Source organism: Mesoplodon mirus, assembly GCF_964341445.2.
Source record: "Mesoplodon mirus genome assembly, chromosome: 2".
Taxonomy (NCBI): Eukaryota; Metazoa; Chordata; class Mammalia; order Artiodactyla; family Ziphiidae; genus Mesoplodon; species Mesoplodon mirus.
Window position 1 is genome coordinate 196900851 of NC_138977.1, and position 25351 is coordinate 196926201.

Here is a 25351-nt window from a genome sequence, read left to right on the forward strand (position 1 = left end):
TTAATAAACTTGGGAAATTAAAGCTGCTTTTTGAAGTGATGTGTGGCCGTCTTCTGGGTCTCTGGGGTGACACCTGAAGGGCCTGGCTCTGATGGCCCCTGTCCCATGTGAATGACAGGTAGAGCTTTCCTGTGCATGGTCCCCTGCCTTCTCCCTTTCTGGTGGGAGAACAAAGCACATTGATTTGGGGGCCCCAGGAGCCTCTGTGGCCCCCTGATATGCCAGCACCCAGGCAGAGGTGTCCTCACACACGGGAGAGAGCTGCCCCTCCCTGCTTCCGACACATCCCAGAAATGTCAGCCTGGCATCCTAAGTGCTCTAACTGAACCCTCACTGCAGCCCATCAGGCAGACACTGTTTCCCCATATTTCACAAGAGGAGGGTGAGGCTCAGAGAAACTATACAACTAGCCCCAAATCATACAGCTAATTATATCTGAGAAGAATTTTGAAGTAAAACCAAGACACTGGTACCAAAGCCATGATGCCTTTTCAAGATGATAAACTGAGGCTCCTAGGAGCGCCTGGGAAACTGAGGCATGTGGCTTTGTCTGCAGCTATACGTTAGTGTTCACAAGTGCTGCTAATGGTGTGGGACACTGGTGTCCTGCCCCAGACCCAGCTACTTCCCCTTTCCCACACACTCTAGGTAGGGGCGCCGTGATCCATCTCCTGATTGCCCCAGGGAAGCCCATGGCCTCTTCTCCTGCAACCTTTTGCCCACAGCTGAAATAAGAAGTGAATTAGGTGCCAGAGACAATGAAAGGCTGGGTGGGGGAAACGTTTCTTAGAGCTCACCCCAACCCATGCCTCTTGGTGTCTCAGACCAGCTGGGGGTAAGCCTGTCACCCTGCCCGCCTCCAGGGCCTGGGGCTGCCTGAGGCTGGGGTCACTGGCCTGGCCTAACCTACACTCACCTCTTTTGGCCTCAGTAGTTAAGGCCTTCCTGGGTTAATAGGGAAATCCCTTTTTCAGGAAGTTAAGAGAAGCCACATTCATTAATAATGGAGGTTAGGCACTAGAACAGGTCAAAGGTCATAAAGAGCCAGGAGAGAAGAACCCCTCCCGGTATATAAAAAGGGCATCCTACCCAGCCACCTGCAGAACTTCTCACTTCAACACAGATGCGAACACAAATAAAAACCCAAATCACAGGAAATAGGTAACTATACATATTTTAATAAATCAAAGTCTGGAATCCTAATCCTCAAATGATTCCTTAGAAAACTCCAGGGAACACAGACATTTGAGTGCAAAGAGATTCACTTATCCCCACATATATTTTTACGTGTACTGAATGTTTATGTTTACGTGGGGGAGGGGAGGGGAGGAGGGTGGTGCAAACTAAACTCTTAAGAGTTGAAGGCTGAGTGAGTTAATGGGAAGTTTCCTAATGAAACGACACCCTCCGTGTTGCTACAAAGTATTTCATTCTGATTCGCCATCACAGTAACCTGAAATGTAGAAAACAAAGATATTAATGCCAGAAATATGGAGCTGGTGTTAAATGTAGAGAGTGAATATTCGATGACCTTAGGGCTCGGCTTTGTTCAAATGCTTCTTGTAAGGTTATAGCTAGATGTGGCTCTAATTCATAAACATCTTCAAGACTTTCTGAAACCCTCTGAATTTCTCTGGGGGTGATGGGGTGGGCCCCAGAGCATAGGATCTCCTGTATCAAAGTGCTGTTTTTCACTTGTCTTAAATTTGCCTCACTGCATTTCACAGGGATGTGGGTATGTCCTCCTGTTTCAGGAAGTGAGGGCCAAGTCAGCCTGACCTCAGCTACTCTGTTAGCAGGTTTATAGAGTGTTCACCATGTCCTGTGTCATATGTCACCAGGTGGTGCCACAAGGGGCTTCAGAGTCACAAAACCGCTTTGGTTTGCAGCCAAGTCAGCTATCTATTGGAGATCTTGGGCAACCTTCGTAATCTTTCTTAGCCTCTGTTTTCTCATCTTGTAGAATGTGGATAATGAGAATATCTGCTTCATGAGGTGTCTCCAGGATTAAGTGAGATAAGGCAGGCAAAGGGCTTGGTGTGGAGCCTGGCTGGGGTGAAATCCTGCCCTACACTTAGGCTGCCCCTGGGTGAAACATCAAAATCTTATTTATTTACTTGTTTGGTCTGCGATCATATCTGTTTGGTGTAGTGTGGGTTAGCTAGTTAGATGACCAACAGAGAAGTTCAGTTCTGTTCTCTTTTTCCCCCCACAATTTAGCATTACCCTATTTTGAAACACAGTTTCCCATGGGAGTGAGTGTCTATTCAAAATAAAATGTGCACTTTCTTCCAGAATACTACTGGTTTTTAAATCAAGATCAGACAAGAATAATATTCATAAAAAGATTCAATGGGTGTTCCAGGGGATCTCAAAAAAACATAAATGAGGAAAACCAGCTGGTCAACTTACTGGACATTTAGTTCCATATTAGAAAAAGAGCATTTGTTGAAATCACTCTCTTTTGAACTTGCTATGGTGATGTCTCTCTTTAAGTTGTTTTTACACCAGTGGCCACATTCAGTGCCCAGCTCTTCACTGGGGCCACTCAATTCCCCAGACAATATTAATCTAGTCAAAATGGTTTTTTGGGTAGTGCAGCCAGGAGCAAAATCATGTGACCACAGACTGAGCCTAAGGTAACAGATAAAAAGGAAGAGTCTGTCCCCTGAAGTTTTACTTAATTAGAAGTGCCAAGGTTTTAGAAAAAGGCTTTTGCCCACTCCTTCTGCATCAGCCCCATGATAAGGCCAGTGAAAGATCTGGTCAAGAGGGACAAAGACTTGGGCTCAGAGGGGGCTCCCAAGACTCCCTGTTTTCTCTTGCATGCAGATGAAGTGCATCTCAGGGCATGCAGACCCAGGGACCCTTAAGGGCGAGCAGCCGGTGCCCTGTTCCCACACACCACTCACCATTGTGAGCGATCAGCCGGTACTGCCTGGCCAGGCACAGCTCCTCCTGCCTCTGCCTCACGATTCTCTGCACCTCCGGGGAAAAGCTGTTCAGGTCACGGGCGAACACGAAGGAGTAGCTGTCAGCGCAGGTGCCATCGAGGTTCAGGAGGCGGCAGGAGTACTGCACAGCATAGGTGTCGTAGTCCGTGTCAATGATCCAGTGGTCATCGTCTGCAAGGCAGAAAGCCACGGGGCCACTGCATCTCCCTCCGCCACTCAGATGTCAAGGAAACTTACTGCCTGGCCCCAGAAACCAGCCACTTCCCAAAACTGGATTCAGGAGTTAGGAAGCAGGAGACTACAGAGAATTCTGACAGCTCTTAGAAAATTGGGACCATGAGAAAGGATCTTGTCCTTTACAGGAAAAAATACTGGAGTCGGTGGTGGGGGGAACGTCATTCACTTTAATAATTCTTTCTTGGGGCTTCCCTGGTGGTGCAGTGGTTGAGAATCTGCCTGCCAACGCAGGGGACACGGGTTCGAGCCCTGGTCTGGGAAGATCCCACATGCCGCGGAGCAGCTAGGCCCATGAGCCACAACTGCTGAGCCTGCGCATTTGGAACCTGTGCTCTGCAACAAGAGAGGCCCCCGCTCGCCTGGCATGGAAACGAAGACCCAACACAGCCAAAAATAAATAAATTAATAAAAAATAATAATTCTTTCTCTCCCTGATAATAAATGTGATCGTATCTTTCCAAAGAACAACCGAGAATGTGGATCCATCAAAACCACAGACTAGACCTTTCTACTGATGTCTCCTCCATCTACCCTCTGACAATATCTTGTGCCTTTGTGGCTGATATTGACGGCCACCAACGTATGTCACTCCCAACAGCAGGATGAATCTTTGGCACTGATCCGTATCAGCTAGTTCCCTGTCCTCTCACTATCCACACTGCTCTCCTGCCTCTCAGTCCACTGGATGATCTGGTTCATGGATTTTCTGGATCCACCCTAATTCTGGCTTAGTAACCTGACTCACTTCTCCAAGCGGGCAAAAGAGGGTAGGTTCTGCCTTGAGGACACAAGATGCCTACCCTCTGACATCAGATATTCTTTCTTAGAGATCATACTCTTCAGAGCTCTCCTGACAGAGGCATAGCTGAGCCCTTGAAGAATTTAGACTATATTTCTTCCTAAGACTGGGATGTAAGCCATGAAGCATAAGTGTAAACAAAGGTGGTACTAACGTCAATAAAGACAGGATGGGGAAACCACGTTAGTAAGAATGTATGTGAGAGGTTTGCCATGGAGAAACAACAATGTGGATATCCAAACACCTCACATTTGGTAAAACGTGTCACATCTCTGCTTAACATTCTTGTTGATGTGTAACCATGACCAAGACTTTCTGAGCACTTATTTATGTGTCAGGCACTGTGTGGACACTTTCTGTGCTTTCTCAATTATTTTTCACAACGACCTGAAAGTGCACACTATCATCCCCATTTTCCAGATAAGGAAACTGAGGCACAGAGATATTAAGTAATTCACCCAGGATCACAAAGAGCAGGACAGAACTGAGTTTCAGTCTGACTCTGGAGCCCCCATACCTAACCTCTACACCACACTGTCTCCAGGCGATGAATAAACTGGGGGCAACAGGGGATAAGAAACAAGAAATGCAAAGCCTCCGTGTCTCCATTTCACACCCAGGTCATGAGGCAAGTGATGATCTCTGCTCTATGTCATGTTCTGTGCTGCAGGAACGCAGGGGAACCTGGATCCCCCAGCATTAAGGGTGTAAGGGAGATCGCTAATCCTTGCCTAAGTCACCTCTGGGTGTGCCTCTTGGCTCTGAGAACCCTGGGAGTCCCTGCCTAGAAGGGGCTCAGCCCAAACGCATGCCCTGTAGGAGAGCTGCACAGCGGTGGGTGGTGAGGCCCCTCTTCAGCTCACTGCAGGCCCGCCAGGAGGAAGACTGAGCCACCCCGAACCTCCCAGGCTTTCCCATGGGGAATGTGTCAGACACTGGGATGTGGGGGTCAGGGGCAGCCATACGACTGCTCAGCGGTGGCCATGCTCATCTGTTTGATAAGATGCAGATTCTAAAAATTAGTAACCTTGTGCCCCGTGGTACTGATTTTTGTAATCCATTATCAGAAAAGTTTATCTTGTACTCTAAATGGATCACTTTAGGAAGTCTTGCTGCGTTATTTGAAAAAATTTTTATTACCTCTAAGGATAAAAGCTTTTTTCCCCTCGTTGAAGAGCAACTCCATATGTACAGTGTCAATCACTACTGAAGATGCAATTCGATAAAAAAAAAAGTAAAAGCTCATCTAACACAACTGTAGAGGAAGTCAAGGAGTGCATGCCCCATGTAGATGGGCTACATGAAAGGACACTTCTGCCCTGGCTCACCAAGCTAAGAGTCCCCCTGAACAGCCCTCTGGGGCCTATCTCCCAGGAGAGTTCCAAAGGTATTTTGTAAAACTGTAAAAGCTGGTTTGTATTAGGAGTCCCTGCTGTTCAGGGCCACCTAATCCTGACCTGGGAGCTGGAACCCCTGGCTTCTGACACTGGCTTTCACAAACTTGTTGCATGACCTTGGACAAAGCACTACCTTCTCTTGACTTCAGTTTATTCATCTGCATGTTGAACTCCCTTCACAGGGTTAACTCTCCATCTCTATGGTTCCATGATATGTCCCCTGTGGCCTGCATTACTCTCTAGGTACCAAGTAGACTGCAGATTTGAAACTTAGGAGAAATGAGGAAAAAGTAGAAAGAGCATGTACATGGATGCTCTCGAGCATCTACATCAGGCTGAATTTTAGGATGCTCTTCTGAGAGTCCTTAATACCCTGCTCCCCATGTGAGTTTCAGGGCTTGGGAGAAAGGGAAGAGGTCACTGTCACCCAGAGCACTGTGCCTGGCTCAGAATCTCAGCATCGGCAGGTAGGGCACCTTGGAGTGAGTCAACCCTGTGCATAAATGCTCCCTGCGTCCTTGGATGAGAGTCTCTGAGCCTCTGCTGGGCCCCTAGTAGTCAAGCTGTTTCAGGGATTCAGCCTAAAGAAATGGAGGAAATGCAAAACCAGGTTGGGTGGTGATGTGAGTTGGGTCTTGAGGAGGTGGGTGGTCTAAGCATGGAGAAGGCCACACCCCCTGGCGCACTGGCCCTATGGGTAAATGGCAGGAGGAGGTCACGTGACAGGCCCAAGAGCCTTTTGAGCTTGGGCCAGGTTTTTGAGCTGGGGGATGGGGTGGGCGCAGTGAAGGGGCCTGGCTACTTGCAGTTTCATCCCTCTAGCTTTAAGCCCTGCTGAGAGTTCTGGTTGCTTACAGACCGTTCTTCCCAAGGGTGCCACTGGAGGAGAAACCCAGCCTTTTGGCTCCCATCCCCCAAGACAGTCCCACTAAGCCAACTACTTACTTCCTTTCTGGAGAAAGGACGCTACGCCCCAGTACTTCATCTTGAACTTGGCAGGGTCCTCGGTGTCTGTGAAGGTGCCCAGCATGTCTGCACACAGGTCCCAGTTACTGCAGAAGCCAAGGGGATCATGAGCCAGGCTGGGCGAGGGCTCCCTGCATCCCACCCCGGGTGCTCCCGTCCCTCCCCAAACAGGGTTTGGCGCTCAGCCCTGGGGACCCTGCAGCGCAAAGAGCGCAGCCCCCCAGAGGTCACTGACTTAAAGAGACGGACTCGGCCCTTGGCCGTGGCTGTCATGTGGCCATTCTCGTTCATGAACTGGGCGACGATGTTGTCCTGCAGAAAGAGGCCCTTGGGGTCCTTCTTGGCCATGGCGTACCAGGTGCCGGAGAACTGGGGAAGAGAGTAGAGCAGCGTTTGGTGTCCGGGAGCGCACGGCCGGCCGCCGGTAAGGGGAACGCAGGGCATCCGGGACGCAGATACCTACGCGAGCCTTGTCGAAGTTCTCCTTGACTCGGAAGCTGCTCACCCGGCAGTCGCGCTCCGCCCGGGCGCTGCCCAGCGCCGCCAGTAGCACCAGCGCCCACACCCACTCCATCTTGCTCAGAAGTCCGCCCTGCGGGAACCGCGCGCTGTGAGCGCCTGGCGGCCGGACCAGCCGACACGCCACTGCCGGTCCCTAGACCCCATCCCGCCCGCGCCAAGCCCTCACCCCGCCGGTCCCCGGTCCCCCATCCCTCCTGCCCCCGTACCCCCATCCCGTTCATCCCGCCCCCCCGTCCCTCCCGCGCCGGCCCCCCGGTCCCGTCGGGCCGCCGCTCACGGTCGGGAGCTGCGCTCAAGCCTGGTCGCGGGTCCGGGCGCGCGTGGAGCTAGGGAGGCGAGCGGGGTCCGCCCGGCCGCATTATATAAAGCTCCGGGGGGAGGGGGGTCGCGCTTTCGTAACTGCGCGGGATGAAAGACCGAGGGGGAGGCGCCGGGGCCGGCGGGCCAGGACTTGCATAACGCGCCCTGACTCACCGCCTCCCGGGCGCGGGGAGGGTACCTTTGGGCGAGAGCCTCACCTCCAGCGCCGCCCGGGGCTTGTGGAGCTGCCGCGCGGGGTGGCCTCGGCGGAGCCCAACTCTCCGGCGGCGGCGAGCCGCGGGAACCAGCCCTGGCCTAGTTACCCTACACGGGTGCCAGCGGCCGCCAGCTGCGGCCTGGGGTGGCCTCGGGGCCCAATTGCTCTGGCCGGAGGCTCAGGTCGGTTTGGCGGGAAGACCGTGGCCTCCCAGAGCGAGGGGCATCTGCGGTGCTGCCCGGTGCGTTAGTGCCCGGGCCGGGCCGTGTGCAACTGGCCCCTCGGCCCTCTGAGGGCTACTTGTGCAGCGGTCTGGGACTGTTTCCGCCAAGTAGTTTTTCATTTTATAAAGGATGTCTTTTACTCTCTTTCAGGGGAGTTGTGGTGCTCTCTGGATCAATATTTGTTCTTTAGTTTCAACATCTTTAGAAGCATTAAAACCCTCCCTGTTAAATATTCTCCAGAAACGCAACCCTGGTCAGGACAGGAAATATTTTAGCAACCTTGGTGGTCGCCTACTTACTCTGTGGCACTTCGCTCAAGCCACTTGGAAACACACCTACCAATTGTTTATGCTGCAATTTTATTTCAAAGCCAGAATGGACTTTTGTTTTGTTTTCAAAACAGCTAAGGTGAATTGACTGAGGAGAGGAGAAGAGGGGGAGGTGAACAAACTCTATAACGTCAATGGACAATTAAGTCGAAGTGCTGTGACTAGCTATGTGATTTTGTGCAGTCATGGCACAACTCACTGACCGTGTTTTTCTCTTTCTATTCAGAGTTAGGAGTTCCTCTGCTCTGATCAAAGCAGTCAGAAGATGCAGCTTTGGACTGAATGAGAATTAGAGATATGGCAAAGAGCCATTTTTTTGTAAAGATGCCTGCTGTACAGTATCAGCTGTGTCTCCACGGCCCAAACTGGAAAGGACCGAGATGAATTTGGTCCATTTTGCTACCGCCAGACCTGAAATAGCGGGTGGAGGTAGAGGAGGGTGGCTGCCAAACAGAGAAATAAAGACTTGATGGTCTTTACAGGGCATTGGGGTTACTTCTGAGCCACCTAAAAAAAAAACACCTGTGGCTCTCGGGCTGTCTCGGGAGTGTCAACGATGCAATTAACTCCTTACTGCCTCCTTCTTCCTGCTAAGAAAGTCCTGTTTCAGGCCTACCAGCTAACTAGGAGGTCTTCTGGTGAGGTTAATTTTATCACAAGATGTATAATCCCAAACAGCTCAAATAAGGTCTGCTCCAGAGCTGCTCCTGCAGGGACCCTGCGTGTGGCCATACATGTGGTAGTACCTATACTCCCTAGGTGGGAAAGGACTTTAGGGTACCTCTCTATCTCATGTCCAATGCGTGGATCCCCTCTTTCACATTCCAAAGTAGAGATCTATCAGCCTGTCCTCCAGCACCTCCAGTGATGGAGAGCTCCTGGCTAAGCCCAATTGCCTTTGGACCGTTATGACTGCCAGAAAAGTTCTCCTCATTCTCCCAGCCCTTGTCAACTGTTTCTTCTAGAGCGTATTCTTGGGGTCCTTGCTCGTGTCCTATGTTAAATAAATATAGGGGATTTCAATGCATTTTTATGGTGTTTGTTTTTGCAGCAATACGTTTTTATTTATTTGTTAGACGCTTAAAAGTTGATGTAACTGGGGCTTCCCTGGTGGTGCAGTGGTTGAGAGTCCACCTGCTGATGCAGGGGACAGGGGTTTGTGCCCCGGTCTGGGAAGATCCCACATGCCGTGGAGCGGCTGGGCCCGTGAGCCATGGCCGCCGAGCCTGCGCGTCCAGAGCCTGTGCTCTGCAACGGGAGAGGCCCGCGTACCGAAAAAAAAAAAGTTGATGTAACTGTTCTTCCTCCCCCACCCCCGTCTCTTTTAATGATAAATCATGAACCTTGGTGTCCCAGACACCAGCAAAGAAAAACAGTTTGTTGGCATGCTCACTGGAATTTCTTCATGATTATAAACATGTGAGTACAGGTCAACTGGTGTTTTTAAATTCGGTGCTTTGAAATTTATCTTCATAAAATAATTTTTTTTTTTTTTTGCGGTACGGTGGCCTCTCATTGTTGTGGCCTCTCCCGCTGCGGAGCACAGGCTCCGGACACGCAGGCCCAGCGGCCATGGCTCACGGGCCCAGCTGCTCCGCGGCATGTGGGATCCTCCCGGACCGGGGCACGAACCCGTGTCCCCTGCATCAGCAGGCGGACTCTCAATCACTGCGCCACCAGGGAAGCCCCATAAAATAATTTTTAAAATATGCATATGTGTGTATGATATCAACAGGAAAAGTGTTCACAATGATTACCTGTGTGATAGGATTAGGGACATTTAAAGGTTTATTACTGATTTGTACCTTTTTTGTAATTTCCAAATTTTCCTACAGTGAAAATATTTAATCAGAAAATAAAACAAATATTCTCTTTGCAAACATTTTTCTTTTTTTCTTCTAGAAGTGAAATTATGGTCTAAATTACATCTTATGGACTGTATATAATATACACAAAAGTTCATTGCCTTGTCATACTTCGTGGAGAGACAGACCATGTTTCCTTCATCTTCGTATCCACCCCACCCCCAAATTTTCCACAGGATTTCTCAAGAGACTTACACATAGTAGGTGCTTGATCAATAGATATTGACTTTATTTGTTTTACTGAAATCAGTCACTTTAGGTAAGCTTTATAAAATACTTATTTAAAAAGACCTGGTCAGAGGTCACTCATTCTAAAATATAATTTCCCAGGATTTAACAACTGTAGCAGAGATGGCTAGCTGTCCTTTCACCAAAAACGTTTTCACTTCTCTTCCATGGTGCAGAGTTGTTGGAAAGAAGCCACCCTGCCAGAGGGCACCTCCTCACTTCCTGCAGCTCTGTAAGATCACATGCCTATGTTCTGGTCAGTGGAATGTGGACGAAAGTGCTGTGTGTCATTCCCAGACGGGGCTTATAAAAGCTGCCGGTCTAATTGTCTTTGCTGTCTGTCTTTCCTCATCTGCTGGCTGGTGAAGCCGCCATCAGCCTGGGACCCCACCAGTGATTATCTTTATGTGAATGAGAAATAAACATCCATTCGATTAAGTTGCTGGGATTTGGGGGTTACCTGTAACAGAAGCTAGCGTTACCTTAACTAATACAGCAGTAAGCAAGTCACTAATTCCTAGGAAATATTGAAAAGTGTTTTACCCTAATTGAAAAAAAGAACTAATGCAAGAAATTTATGTCCTTAGCCTCATAAAAATTAAGCATGTCCAACTAGCTCCATTTTGTACAAACTGATATTTACATCCATATCCTGACAGAGAGGCCAAGAAAAATTAATAACAAGGAAATTGGGTAGCATTTATCTTCTGACTGCATTTAAAAGATGTCAAAATAATTGGTGGGAAAATGGAAAGATTAGTTATTTAGCCAATGTTTTCAGGTACAAAAAGTCAAACTAATTTTTTTCATAAAGATTTTTTCAGTGATTACAAAGCCATCAGTCAGTTTCATCAAGTTAGCTGAAAATAACATGGATTCCACCAAATGAATTATCTCTGAGATACCTGGTCATGTCCATCAATTTGGTGCAGGCAGAAGCTCTCATGAGAGCAAATGTGCAAGGTGAGAGGGCCCTTCGTGGTTGACTGTTATGATGTGCCTGAAATCCCTGCCATTAAAGGATGTCTTTTGGTGATGAATAATGGTAGGAGCAGAGAATTTGCCTAAAGTGGAGCTGAAGAGTGGGTCCAATATAATGATCCAAAATACACATGGTTAGTCCAGTATATTATTGTGAGTTTTATGTTAGTGCTTCAACCTCATGTGCATTTTTTTTTTTTTTGGCTGTTAAATAAGCATTACTTCCTGCAGAAATAGTTAACTGCAATGGAAAATTTTAGCAATTAAATATTACATGTGTTCATGAATATAGTATACTATTGAAAAATGTAAATTTGTTAAGCAGAAAGATTAAGGAAGTTAAACCATTCTTTGATATATCTGTAGGCTTTTAAAATGAGTTCCTGGAATTTTAATTTAATTCTTGTATTGGTGTTTAACATTTTATTATATAGGTCTAGATTTTAACTTCCTTAAAGGAAAAGTCTTGTATGTTCCCCTATAGCAGCTATTATGGTATCTTGTACACCTTATGGGTGTATTTTGAAATTTATTCCTATTTAAGCTCATAGTTTGGGGTAGGTCATTATCACTAGCTGTGTGACCTTGAGCAAGTTATTTAATTTCTCTGTGCTTTGATTTCTCACCTGTAAAATACAGATAATAATATACCCACCTCATAAGGTTATTGTTAGGATGAAATGAGATGATATATATATAAAGGTCTTAGAAGGGTGCCTGGCACAGATTATATATTATAAAGTTAGCTATTCTTTTTTTTTTTAACATCTTTATTGGAGTATAATTGCTTTACAATGGTGTGTTAGTTTCTGCTGTATAACAAAGTGAATCAGCTATACATATACATACATCCCGATATCTCCTCCCTCTTGTGTCTCCCTCCCACCGTCCCTATCCCACTCCTCTAGGTGGACACAAATCACGGAGCTGATCTCCCTGTGCTATGCGGCTGCTTCCCACTAGCTATCTATTTTACGTTTGGTACTGTATATATGTCCATGTCACTCTCTCACTTCGTCCCAGCTTACCCTTCCCCCTCCCCGTGTCCTCAAGTTCATTCTCTATGAGTATGTTAAAGTTAGGCTATTCTTATGATCACTTTTTAATTATCATTACTTGTGGCTTATCTTTCTAAAAATATTCTGTGTGAATGGAATGGAGTTTTCACATCAATTTAGTTATTGTTTCTGAGATGCTTTGTCTAAATAAATGATTGTCAATGTCTGTAACATCTAAGATATTGGTCTTTTTCCTCGTTCTTCCCACTAGTTACTGTTCTATTTTTTTTTAATTATTCTTTAAACGAACTGGAAATGCTGATATAAATGGTGAAGTTTAACAAAGTCAACAATTATGTTGTAGTGTTAAAAATTTATTCTAAGTGTCTGTTTGGTCATTTTAAAAATATTACATTTTCTTAAATTTTGTTTTTTCAGTGCTTAGGACAGAGACACAAGTCTTGTCAACACAGGACAGAGACTCTGCAAGGACTACCCCAGAAAAAGAGCAGCAGGGATGATGGGATTTAGTCAAGGACAGGGGAGAAGGAGAAGGATATTTGTGAGTGCACTAAAAGGCTGGGTTCCAGTATTTCCCTTATAAAAATGTTTGTCTTTATCAAATGTCATCCAACACACAGAGTAGTCAGAAGTGATCCCTCTTTCTTGCTTGCCTCTTCTAAGTAATCAATTCCCTTGTCCTGTCGATTGTTGCCTGAAATTATGTCTCACATTTGTCCCTTCCTTTTTCATTCCCAAGCACCCTCACCCATAGCTTGTGAGAATAGCCTTAAAAACTTTGTTTATAATGAATGAATTTCTTTACTATATAAATTATATATGTTCATTGTAGATACTTTAGAAAAATCAGGTAAGCAAAAGAGAAGAAAAAAATTATTATATTGAATTCCACCACTTTGGAATAATCACTGTTAACATTTTGGTATACATACCTCCATGTATGTATGTGTGTATGTGGAATCATACTGCAATAGTATCTTGCAATTTATTGCACATAATAAATATCTGTTCATATCAATAAACAGACCTTTACAATAGGATTATTAATTAATGTATGGTTTCCTATTGTATGACTATAATGCCATTTATTTACTCAACCTCCTAGGCTATTTCTAATCTTTTCCATTTATAATTGTGCTTTTGATGAACGCCCCTGTAACTACATTAATCATATACAGCCTTAATTACTTTTGTAATTAAGAAGAAAGAAGAGTTGCAGGGTCAAAGAAGAGTTGCAGAGTCAAAGCCTGTACACATTTTTAGGGTATTTGATAATGAACCAAATGCAATATAGCTTCTTAATTTGTATCCTAATGTCCAGTATTTCTTTTCTCCAAGTCACCTTTTTAAGCACAACCAGATTAAGTTTGTAGAGAAGAACCCTAATGTCATTTCTTACCCCTAAGAGTTTCCAGGGTTCAGAAACCTCAGCTAGCCTTTGAGGCCCTAGTCTGGGCCCAAGCTACTTTTCTAGATTCATCTCTCACTAGTCCCCCTGTTACTCTGCGTTCCATGCTATTGCTTCTGCTGTTACCACTACCTGGCTCACGCTCGATTTCTACTCCATCTCTACCCAGTCTAGATATGATCCCATATCCACATCACGCAAAGTCTCATAGCTATGTGTATGTGCCTCACTTCTGGCTTCTATCCTATTCTGTTCTGTGCCTCATGGCTTTTTGTGTCCTGACAGTATCTCCTTTGCCACACCACCAGTGCTTGTACAGCCGCAGCCAAGGCTTATTCATCCCCCGTGTTCAGTCAGGATCGATCTGGTTATGCTGCAGTAACAAACAACCCTCACATCTCAAAGGCTGAACACAAGAAAGATTTATTTCTCACTCATGCTACATGTCCATCTCAGGTCAGCAGGGGCTTTGTTCCATGACATCCTCACTCAGGGATTCATGAGGCCCCTACATCTGGAACTGGCATGGCAGCAGGGAGAAGGGGGAGCTCCAGGGTCTCACTCTGGCAATTGATTGTTCCTACTTGGAAGAGACGTTTATGCTCACAACCCGTAGGTCAAAATTAGTCACATGGCCCTACTGGGGGAGGAGGGCAGAGAAGAATAATCTTCCCATGCAACTAGGAGGAGAGGAAAATCAGAAAAAAGGGGAACATGGAGTCTCTACCACAGGAGCTAGTATGATGTCTTGCTTATAGTGGACCATCAGTAGACACGTATTGGAAGAACAAACAAATGAATGAATCTAAAAGTAGTTATTGAACTTCCCTGGTGGTGCAGTGGTTAAGAATCCGTCTCCCAATACAGGGGACATGGTTTTGATCCCTGGTCTGGGAAGATCCCACGTGCTGCGGAGCAGCTAACCCCATGCGCCACAACTACTGAGCCTGTGCACCACAACTACTGAAGCCCACGCGCCTAGAGCCCGTGCTCTGCAAGGAGAAAAGCTACCCCAATGAGAAGCCCTCACACGGCAATGAAGCGTAGCCCCCACTTGCTGCAACTAGAGAAAGCCCGCGTACAGCAACAAAGACCCAACTCAGCCAAAAAATAAATAAATAAAAAATAAAAGTAGTTTTCAAAACACAGAATGCTGATTATAAAAGAATATGCTTCATTTTAAAATTCATTTTCATTTTTATAAGTAGAGGAATGTAAACATATATGTTTTTTCCCCATACACAGATTTATACCTCAAGTATAAATCTGTGTATGAGATATGGGTATGTGTTTTTGTCTCTCTGTGTGTAAAGAGGAGAGGATGGGAATTGTGAACACACACATTCTTTTGAGAGAAGTAGGAACTGCACTGTCACACAGAACAACCAGGGAGAAAGAGTGTCCACAACTGTGTTAGAAGAAGATGGATGGTGGTCCCATAGGTGTGACTCAACTCCTTTCTCTTAGGAGATAAACCTGTGCATTATTCTAATTATAATGAGATATTACTAGGATATTATGAAGTGAAGAGTAATCTGAGGAGGACCCTCCTGAGACTAGACTTGGGTGTGACAGAGGGAGGTGCAAGAAAGGGTGTGTGCTTGACAAGACCCTTTGAGGGAGCAAGTGGACTCAACCATAGGAAGTGACATGGTTCAACAAATGCAAGTGTGGGTTCTGTTCCCCTGGGAAAACCATGTTCCCATCAAGAATCTCTTATCTCACGACCTAGAACCTGGAGCCTCAATGGATCTCTTCTTCTTTTCTGTCTACGAAGACCATTATCACTCTAGCGAGGTAAGCATTAGGTCTAGAGAAATAAATGAAACCCATAGCCTTGCTATTTTTGAAGTGGATTTAAATGTGGGTGAAACAGTAACTTTTGGAGTCACTGTAACTGTTACGTATGTTTTCATTCAAGAGAATTCTCCATATAAAGTTTGTAGCTTTATTGAAATGCTTAAAAGACCTTTGACTAAATTTGAAATCAGACTGTAAATATTCAAGGAAATTGGTTCATGAAATGTGTAGTTCGGCTTATTAGTTGCATAATAGTGTTTAAATATTTGGGAAAATGTGCTTAATCTATGTAAAAGCTTGATAACCTGAACATTAAACAAAAGTAAGTAGTGGCAAGTGTTTTTTCCATGCCAGAAGCCCCCGAGATGTGAAAGATCCTAGCAACAGACAAGACAGGTATTATCCAGTAGATTTAACCGACTGTACCTTGGAGCAAAAAGGCATGAGGTTTGGCTATTACTGTTGAAAACAAAATCCAAGTTAATATGCTTAGCAGGAAAACCTAGTTGGCAGCTGCATGGGTTGCCTTTTACGATCATGTCTTTTGACAAGGATTATTGTATAAATTGCAGCTTGATTAGGCTTGAATCATGGGCAAATATTTTTCCATGTTCACCTCTCTAGAATAAGCCAAAGGTTTGTTCCTTTAAAACATTTCCAAGGTCAAGTTTTTAACTGAGGGGAACTGAGGGGTGAGGATTTTAAAAAAAGAGTAGGCCAAGCAATCTGGCTGATCATAGGACTTTTAAGAAAAGGAAAGATTAATATTCAATTTTATGTTGTGTTATGCTAAACCCTTCCATCTCCCCCAAGTGTTCATTCAAGCTGCCATATAAACAAACAGACATTTCCGAGGTCTAAATAGTTTCATTTCATAGAGCTGTCATGAAAGAACAAGTGGTACTGTCAATGCCTATGGAATATAATTAATGGATATATCCATGATTCTTCTTGTCGCCAACAGCAGCCAAGGTTCAGCTATTTTTCTGGAATGGTCACTTTGACTTGCTACTTGGCTGGCTGATCTAAGACGCTCTGCGGATTCTCTGAGGACTTACGAGCTAATAATGCTTAGGGATTTCGTGTCCTGAAGAACTCTTTAATCCCATGCTTCCTGAATCCCACTCTAAGCCAGGACCTTCTGTCACATCCCAAGAGTTACAGGTCGTTTGAAAGCTCTGCTAAACAACCTTTCTGCTCAGCCTTTGGGGGTCCTGTGAGGTGCCCCTTAGGGCTTTCCCGGTATCTTTGACCAGGAGGTACCTCTTTGTTGGCACTCTGCCTCTGGTGGTGCTCTGAGGGTCTTCCATTCTGGACAAGAGCAGCAAAGCAAGCCACGCCATGGGTGAGATCAGCCAAGAGACGGTGGAGAAATACCTGGAGGACAACCCTCAATTTGCCAAGGAGTATTTCGACCGGAAGCTGCGGGGGGAGGCGGCGGGAGAAATCTCGGAGCCCGGCAGGGCGCAGGCGCCGGCCCGCGCGTCCTTCCCAGGCCTGACGCTGGTGGAGGAGGCGGCCCTGTGCCTGGAGCTGCTGGAGGCCCTGCGGGAGGAGGCCGGCAGCGTGGAGCTGGCGGCGCACAAGGCCCTGCAGAGGCTGGCGCAGCTGCTGCGGGCTGACCGCTGCAGCATTCCTGTGCCGGGCGCGCAACGGCTCGCCCGAGGTGGCCTCCAAGCTGCTCGACGTCACCTCCACCTCCAAGTTCGAGGACAACCTGGTGGTCCCCGACAGAGAAGTTGTTTTTCCACTGGACGTCGGGATAGTGGGTTGGGTTGCTCACACGAAGAAAACCTTCAATGTCCCAGATGTGAAAAAGGTAAGTGGCCTGATGGTGACAGTGGAGCGGAGAGGAGGTCTTGGTGGCGTCGGGGAGGAACACTGGGAAAGAGAGCGGGGGTCCAGGGGCCATCCTCGTGACATTGGCTTGGCTGGGGAGTGGGTGGTGGGGAAGAGGAGCACCTGGGCCAAGAGTTGCCAGATTTAGCAAATAAAATTACAAGATTCAGGGCTTCCCTGGTGTGCAGTGGTTGAGAGTCCGCCTGCCGATGCAGGGGACGCGGGTTCGTGCCCCGGTCCGGGAGGATCCCACATGCCGCGGAGCGGCTGGGCCCGTGAGCCATGGCCGCTGAGCCTGCGCGTCCGGAGCCTGTGCTCCACAACGGAAGAGGCCACAACAGTGAGAGGCCCGCGTACCGCAAAAAAAAAAAAAAAAAAAAAAAGACAAGATTCCCAGTTCAATCTGAATTTGAGATCAACAGGGGATAATGTATGTCCCATGTAATGTTGGGTGTTTTATTGGGCAGCCTTACCTGGGCCTGGTACAGTCCACACCTGCTCCCTTACACCTCCTCTGTGCTCTGGGCACTGTCCTGACCAACAGGGCAAAGCAGGCTTCTCACTGGTGAGATGATCAGCCAACACACCGGATGCCGAGACCCCTGAACCGCTTCTCACCCACGATCCTTTGAAGACACTCAGCTCTTTGGGGGTGAATTGGCTCCTGAATGATTCTCTCACCTATAGAGCAAAGGTGCAAAAAGAAAAAAGATACCCTCCGAAAGTTCAGATGTTGCCATCTGGATCCTTAAAAATGTGAATATAGGTGATAATTAAGTACATTTGGCCATCTCAACCCTTCATAACTCAGATCTATCAAGAATTTCCAATCTTGTAAATGGGACATTTGGACCCTCCTGAAGACTAATTGTATATTGCATAAATTATTATGCTCTTTTAAAAGCAGAAAAATTAACTTTCTCCTAACCAACGTAATGCTTGTTCATCTTAGAAAAATTAGAAAATACAAATAAACAAAAAGAAAGAAATGCAAATCACCCATAATCCCCCTACTCAGCAATAACCGTAGGTCCCAGCCTGGAGTTTCTCCTGCCTGCCCTTTTCCTACACACATGTCCCATCATTTTGATTTGCTATTAACAAAGGGGAGAGTTCAACGATGATGGAACAGAACTGATTAGGAGCAGCCCCTGAAGTGCTTACTGTGTAGAGGTTTATTGCCGGCTTGTGGAGGAGGGGCAGCTGGAGGCGGGAGGATAATCCCCTACATACCTCTTGAAGCTGATTACAGGAGGGGGGCCGTGCGGATCCAGAAGGTGCAGAAGTTGTCAAACATTAGCAACACTCAGCAAACAGCCACAGGACAGCCCAGAGGGGCAAGGGTTGCCGTTGGGCACCAGAGTCCTCTCTCTTTACCATCCCTCCCTGCAGTGCGTTTCAGCTGGTTTAAGTAGGATTCTGGGCCCACTGCAGCCGCTTCAGGTGACTAAAGGCCCTTAAGGCAAAGTTCTTGGACCGCCAGCGAGGAGGCTATGCCTGCACACCCTGAGGTTTTCTCACAGGAATATGCTTCTTGCCAGTCTCCGACTGAGGCCATCTCCAAAATGACTAGGACAGCAAACTTAAGAAAGTGACACGCAAGATTTATTTTCGGAAAAAAGGGGTTTTTTTAAAAGAAGAGATGGATAAAATGACTTGTGCTATGCTCCTTTATGAATGAGCCCAGTTCTTTTGAGGACAGGATGATAGAAAGGAGCTGCTTAAACGATCAGGTGGCCTGGGTGTGTTGCTGTCCCTGATGGGCACCCCATATGCACAGGGCAGTAAATGGGGGGGAGGCGGGGTCACTTGCTCTGTTCTCCCTTTTTCTGAGTATGTGTGAAGTCAGACTCCGTCCCACCCTCCTGAGCTCAGAGGAGGGACAAGGACTTCATTTGCTCTCCGTTTCTACTGCTTCTGAGCATTTTTTTTCCCTCGGAGAATGATGCTTTTCAACTCTGGATGCACATTAAAATCAAACTGGGAGCTCTTTTAAAACTACGGATGTGTGAGACTCTCAATAGACCAATTACGCCAGACTCTCAGAGGCTGGGACACAGCAAGGAGTACTTTTTAAAAGCTCCCCAGATGATTCTAATATGCAGCCAATGTTGAAAACCGCTGGTCTATTGGATGAACAGATGTAAGAGGAGGAAGTGAATTTCAAATCAACTGTGGTTGATTAGATGGAAAGGGCTCCTGGAGCCTTTAGTTTATTCCCTTGGCAGACAGGAAGTTGAGGTCATGCGGGGCTGCATCTCTCCTGGAGTCCAGGGTCTGGTCAGTGACTGAGAGGGGCTGGAGAGGATGAGGCCTCCTCGCTCTGTTCCCACCCTCATCCCACCCCGCAGCCCTGCAGTTTCTTCTCACTTAAGTTGTGGTAAAATCTGCAAAGAGAAAGGAGTTGGAAATGTTTTAAGTGACATTTCTATTAACGCTTCGCCTTTTCATTGCACTTGACACTTGATGAAGATTTCTCTCCTTCTTTATCTCACTTGATTCTGGCCAAGACCCTGTGCAGAGGGCAAGGACCATATTTTTATTTCCATCCTGTATATGTGAGAATCCTCTCAAGGTCAATTAGGCAGGAGGTGCTGGGTCTGGGCTCCTAAACCAGGTCTTCCAAGGCCTCCTTTTTTTTGCCATAGCCCTGACCATACAGGACTCCTCCCTGGTTGGCAGTGTGGGCACAGGGAGGGAAGGACTTCTCACCCATAGACGAAAGGCAGAACTGGATACTCCCAGCTTTGGCAACAGAGAAGCCACATGGTGTCGGGTGAGAGCTTTGGCATCAGGTGACCTGGGCGTAGATCCAGGTCTGAGACAAGGTAACTGCGTGATGGATTGTGTTTCTGCACCTAAGAAACAGAGTAACCAAAGGTACAGATGAAGTGTACATAAAGTGCCTGACTCCTAGTAGGTGCTCAATTAAATGACAGCTATGGTAATATTATATTAATGCCAAAAGAAGTTGGGGGCTGGGTGTAGGTGGCCAAAACTGGGTCAATGATTATGGTCTGTTTTTAAAACAGGTTAAAGGCAGGGAAACTTAATAACAGGAAACTGAGACATATCCTCCACAAGTTAATCATTTCTTATTCTATTGGGAAAGCTGGTGATTAACTCTATGGGTGTTTCTCCTGACTGTGGTTTAAAAGAAAGCCATGCGAGAATCCTAAGTTTTCAATAATTAACAGGGTGCTTATAGCTCCCTTTCTGCCCTTCTCTCTTTCTGACTCTGGATCTCGAGATGTTTAAGCAGAATTTAACAATGCTAAGATTGGCTGAAGGATCCAGGTGGCCCGCTGCTCTAAACCATGTTCCCAGTTGCCTTCATTGGCTTCTTTGAAGAATGACCACCAAGGGGAGTTTGTCAGTCTGAAAGATACAGGATTTACTCAAAGCAACTTCACCAAGGATTGTTTGAACCAGTGAAAATATAAAGCTAGAAAACCTTGCCTCACCCTACCCTGTAATTTGACAGATGGTTTTATCCAGGATTTTCAGATGCAATGATAAGAAGGCATTAAATTTTGAAACTTATAAGTCATTTTCTCAAAACAGCCAATTGAATGTAAGAACATTTCCTTGTGTTTAGAATCTAGAATAAAATAGCGTCCAGTTTTGAAGCTGTAGAGTGAAGAGCGTCTGCCAAGAAACGCTGCATGTTTGGGGCATTTTGGTTATTCCTTTAGTGCCCAGCATCGCTGTGTAAGTGAAAATGATCACGTCTGTAATGGATAACAGGTTAGGAAGAAGATGGACAGTGAGCCAGCCTGGGCTATAGCCGTGGATTAAGAGAAAGAACCTCCCAAAGTCTGGAGCTATTCTGGACTGAGTGAAGGTTCTGCAGGAGGTAGAGAGAAGTCACAGATTAAGCAGTTAGCAAAAATATGGGGCTTCTGTTGGCGTGGGGCAGAGACTCAGCCCTCAGGAGTGAGCATGGTCCTGGGCATAGGAGGCCTACATCAGTTAAGAGCATCTAATTTCTTCAGTGGTTAGAATGGGTTAGAAAAGCTAGAAGTAGAAACATAATGGTAACGCAAAATCAGAATGACTTCTCACCCAGGGAGGCCCCCAAAGTCCCAGGTCTCTCTTCCTAGTATTAATTGAGCACCTACTATTAATACGTGTCAGACTCTTTTCTAAGGGCTCTGCCCACACTATGTTATTCTCTCTTCACATCAGGGACTCTAGACAGTAGATGATCTCATTGTTCCCATGTTCAGACTAAACAATGAGGATGCAGAGGTTAAGTAGCATGCCCAGGGTCTCACAGCTAGTAAATCTGGGCCTGGTTTCAGCCAAGGAGGTCTGACTCCAGAACCTTCTTCACCCCTTATGCAATGCTGCCTCCTACATAAGTAGTTGGTTTCTGTGGTTCCACTTCGGGAAGGTATAGAAGAAATCTGAGGTCAAGGGCTGCATCTGAATCCCTTAGCATCTCACATCTCTAAGGATCCTCCACAGAACTGATTCATCCACCAGAAGTTCAGATTCCTGGTGAAGACAGATTCCACTGTAGGCAGTTAGGATTTGGTAGGTCTGCTGTGAGGTCTGCAAATCTGCATCAGTCTGCAGGTGATTCTGAGGCACAGCTCGGGTCTACTGCTCTGAGCAGAGCTGTGTTTCCGTTGACAAAGCAGCCCTTGTTCTCTGGTGGAAACTCTGGCCTGGAAGTCACACACCAGTGGACTCTCACATTTTTACTTTGGGAAATTGAACAGAGTCCAAGCCTCCATGATTTGTGCTGCTCTTAGAAGCACCATCAACATGCAGAAATGAACATAATACAACTTGTGAAAGGAACACCACATTAATTTTAGCCACTGAGTCTCAAAGTCAGGTGGAAAGTTCAGTTCTAATTGGAGAAGACTCAAAGGGGAGACAGTCAGGACCCACAGCAGGCTGAGTCTACACCCAACTAGAGTGGGTACTCCTCTCAGTTACAGCTAATAAGATAACTGCTTCCTTGACCTTCTTCCCGAGCCCTTCCATTTGTGTGCCTCTCCAAACTCATCACTCCGCCCTTCCCGTGGTTCTTGTATTAGAGTCATCTCTCGCTTCTACTATTTGAAGCTTGTATCTGGGATGATCCACTTCATTTTCCCCAAGGAAAGAAATACAAAATATGAATGAGAGACATTGACTTGGTAGAACTTTGAGAAACTGATAAGTATCTGGTGCTGGCAAGAGGGTGGTCCTCTCATAAATGACCAGGAGAGGTAAGAATTTCAACCATCTGTAAAAGCCCTTAGCGTAAGTAAAAAGTGCATATACCTGTTGATCCAGCAAAAGGAATTTCCACTTTGGGGAGTCCATCACATAAAAATAAAAGCAAGAGTGACTATTGTTTGCAGTGGGGAAAACTATCCACAGACTGAATCAGTAGAGGCTGGCTGAGCAGATCCGGGGCCCCCGCACTGTGGAGTGGTCTACAAGAATCCAGAAGATGAGTTCACATCGTACACATCGGAAGTTCGCAAGGTAGTGTTAAGTGATGAAAGGATTGTATAAAATTAGAAAAGGAAATTTTATTTAAAAAAAGAAAAGTAAACCCTTTGTCTGAGCAGAGAGAAAGGCATAGAAGGAGATGTACTAAGCAGGAACATGGATTTCCTCAAGGAGGAGGAGTTTGGGGGATTAATAATTTTTTCTTTGTGTTATGATGGGTTGGGTGGTTTCAAGTGCACATTTTACTGCTGTGATTAAAAAGAAGAGCTCTACGGAATCCCAGCTATGCTCTCCTTCTGACACACACTTTCTGCCTGTTGTAATCCTGCATCTTCCCCCCTCCCTCTTACAACCTCACTTTCCATTTGGCCACAACATCACCATCACCTCTTTTCTCCTGGCCCAACCTCAGCCTAACCAGGATAGGCCATAGTTCAGGCGGGAAATGCTCATTTGGAAACAGGCAGTTTCATTCTGGGCTTCATTCATTCTCTCTCATTGAGGGTGGGAGGTGGGTGGGGAATGTTTGCTCGGGACCACTGTGCGGGGGCCCTGGTTATCTGTTGGTAGGACTTGGACTAGAGAGGACGATCTGTTGCCATTCCTACATCTATACTCATGGTCCTATGCTGCTTTGGCAAATGAGTGAATGTATCTTGCAGAACAGCCATTTTTCTGACTTCATGGACAAACAAACCGGGTATGTCACCAGGAACCTGCTGGCAACCCCCATCGTGATGGGCAAGGAGGTTCTTGCTGTGGTTATGGCAGTTAACAAAGTAGATGCATCGGAATTTTCCAAACGGGATGAAGAGGTAACGCTAACCCTGGACATCTCATAGGAGGCTCAGGAAATTTATTTGATGTGTAACTGAAAGAAAGATGTCACACCTAATTTGTGTTTCTCTGCCATCTGTAGGTCTTTTCCAAATACCTCAACTTTGTTTCTGTCATCCTAAAGTTTCATCATACCAACTACTTGTACAGTATTGAATCCCGAAGAAGTCAGGTAAAGAGAAGGTGACATTAACCACTCCATGCTGACCTGTCTGACAAAGCAACCCAGAGGCCACAAGCCCAGACCCTTCCTATCCACACCACATGGATAAGATCCCCAAACTTCTATCCTCAGTGTCCTCTATGGTCCCCTCCCCCCACCCCATCTTCCTGTCCCTCTAACTATAGGTACAACTGGCTTGCTTTCTTCAGTCCGTATCCTGGGTAGCTGTGGTTTCTTCCTCTATGAGATGGCAATGATAATTATAGTACTTACCCCACATGGTTGTTGTGACTATTAAATGGTCATTAAATGAATTAGTTCACATAAAGCTTTCAGCAGAACTATGTATTCCTGGTATTGGGTTGGCCAAAAAATTCGTTTGGGTTTTTCTGTAAAATCTTACGGAAAAGCCCGAACGAATTTTTTGGCCGACCCAATACATAGTAAAGGTATTAATTTGAGAAGCAAATCACTCCTCTGTTGCCTGCTTGAGCCAGAGGGATAAAGAACAACATTGGTAGCCGGGATACCTGAGTTGGACTGCTCTGTGGACCTCTGTTTCTTCATCAGTCCAATGGTGGTAGGGTGGTTGGGAAGGAGGTCTTCCAAGGTCATGTCCTGGAAAGGTGATCTTTGACTAGCTTAGGATGCTAGGGGAGAAAGCCAGGCATGTGGCTTTCTCCCCATAGGGACTGGCAGGAGCCAGTAGGCCACCAATACTGGACCCTCTGCTCAGGCACTGTCTCTGCATTTATTGTTAGATCACTTGCCCTTTGGAGCCAAAACATTTGGACATGGGGACAAATCATGGCTTCTCCCCTTTCATAAACCCACATCCTTGCAAAAGGTCTACTCATCATCCCACTCAGAAAATCTGAGTAATTTGTTGGACATGGACATGTGCCAAAATGGAATTGCATTGTTTGGTGACATGTATTCATTTTATTTGATGCACCTCCTGTTTTCTTCTGACTAATGCTCCTCTTCGTACTGTATTTTGTTCTAATTGTTTTCTGTTTAATACCTACTTTCAGATCCTCATGTGGTCAGCCAACAAAGTATTTGAAGAGCTCACAGATGTTGAGCGACAGTTTCACAAAGCTCTCTACACTGTTAGAACATACCTGAACTGTGAACGATACTCCATTGGACTGCTGGACATGACCAAGGAGAAGGTCACTGTTCCATACATTTGGTCTCACCTAACATCACCTATAAAATGCACATCACATGAAATGCAATCCATTAAAAAAATGGATACGCTATGTAAACTACTAGTCATGGTAGATCATAAGAACCAGTGCCAAGAAAGTATGGTATAGAGGTAAACATGGACATTTTTGGAGCAAAAAAGATCTAGGCTTGACTTTTCCACTTCCTGGCTATATGTCTTCAACAAGTCTTTTTTTTTTAATTAATAGACTTTATTCTTTTAGGGTAATGTTAGATTTACAGAAAAAATGAGCAGCAAGATCAGAGAGTTCCCATACATGACCTCTTCCTTCCCTACCCCCACCCTTTCCCCTGTTATTAACATCTTGCCTTGATGTGGTACATTTGTTACAGTTGTTGAATCAATATTGATATGTCATTATTAACTAAAGTCCACAGTTTACATTCAACTCTCTGTATTATACTGTTCTATGCGTTTTGACAAATACAGTGTCATGTATCAGCCATTACAGTGTAATACAGCATAGTTTCCCTGCCTAAAAACCCTCTGTGCTCCACCTGTTGATCCCTTCCCCACCCCAGCCCCCTGGCAACTACTGATCTTTGTACTCCCTCTGTAGTTTTCCCTTCTCTGTAACG

At 46.0% G+C, this 25351-nt stretch overlaps 2 protein-coding genes across 2 annotated transcripts in view; one reads left to right on the forward strand and one right to left on the reverse strand.

The window, feature by feature from the left end:
* Positions 1 to 1158: 1158 nt before the first annotated feature.
* Positions 1159 to 7301, reverse strand: RBP4 (retinol binding protein 4). The gene is made up of 6 exons (XM_082611624.1): positions 7153 to 7301; positions 6817 to 6945; positions 6589 to 6722; positions 6333 to 6439; positions 2913 to 3125; positions 1159 to 1453 (listed from the first exon to the last, which is right to left on the reverse strand). Exons 2-6 carry the CDS (start codon positions 6925 to 6927, stop codon positions 1428 to 1430), a joined length of 591 nt encoding a protein of 196 aa, XP_082467750.1. The 5' UTR covers positions 6928 to 6945; positions 7153 to 7301; the 3' UTR covers positions 1159 to 1427.
* A 9286-nt stretch (positions 7302 to 16587) lies between these two features.
* PDE6C (phosphodiesterase 6C) overlaps positions 16588 to 25351 on the forward strand; it is a gene marked incomplete at its 5' end in the record, with an annotated part of 59336 nt that continues 50572 nt past the window's right edge. Inside the window, 5 exon segments of the mRNA XM_082644102.1 lie at positions 16588 to 16877; positions 16879 to 17065; positions 23202 to 23354; positions 23459 to 23548; positions 24574 to 24714. Coding sequence (XP_082500228.1) covers positions 16588 to 16877; positions 16879 to 17065; positions 23202 to 23354; positions 23459 to 23548; positions 24574 to 24714 — 861 coding nt within the window.

What these genes read in the sequence shown, in the direction of transcription:
- RBP4 (XM_082611624.1), bottom strand. Translation starts at nt 6,927, where the DNA reads ATGGAGTGGGTGTGGGCGCTGGTGCTACTGGCGGCGCTGGGCAGCGCC. An exon ending in GGCCGAGTCCGTCTCTTTAA is followed by an intron (nt 6,440 to 6,588) that starts GTCAGTGACCTC and finishes TGGCTTCTGCAG; the next exon opens with TAACTGGGACCTGTGTGCAG. An exon ending in GTCCTTTCTCCAGAAAGGAA is followed by an intron (nt 3,126 to 6,332) that starts GTAAGTAGTTGG and finishes TCTGCCTTGCAG; the next exon opens with ACGATGACCACTGGATCATT.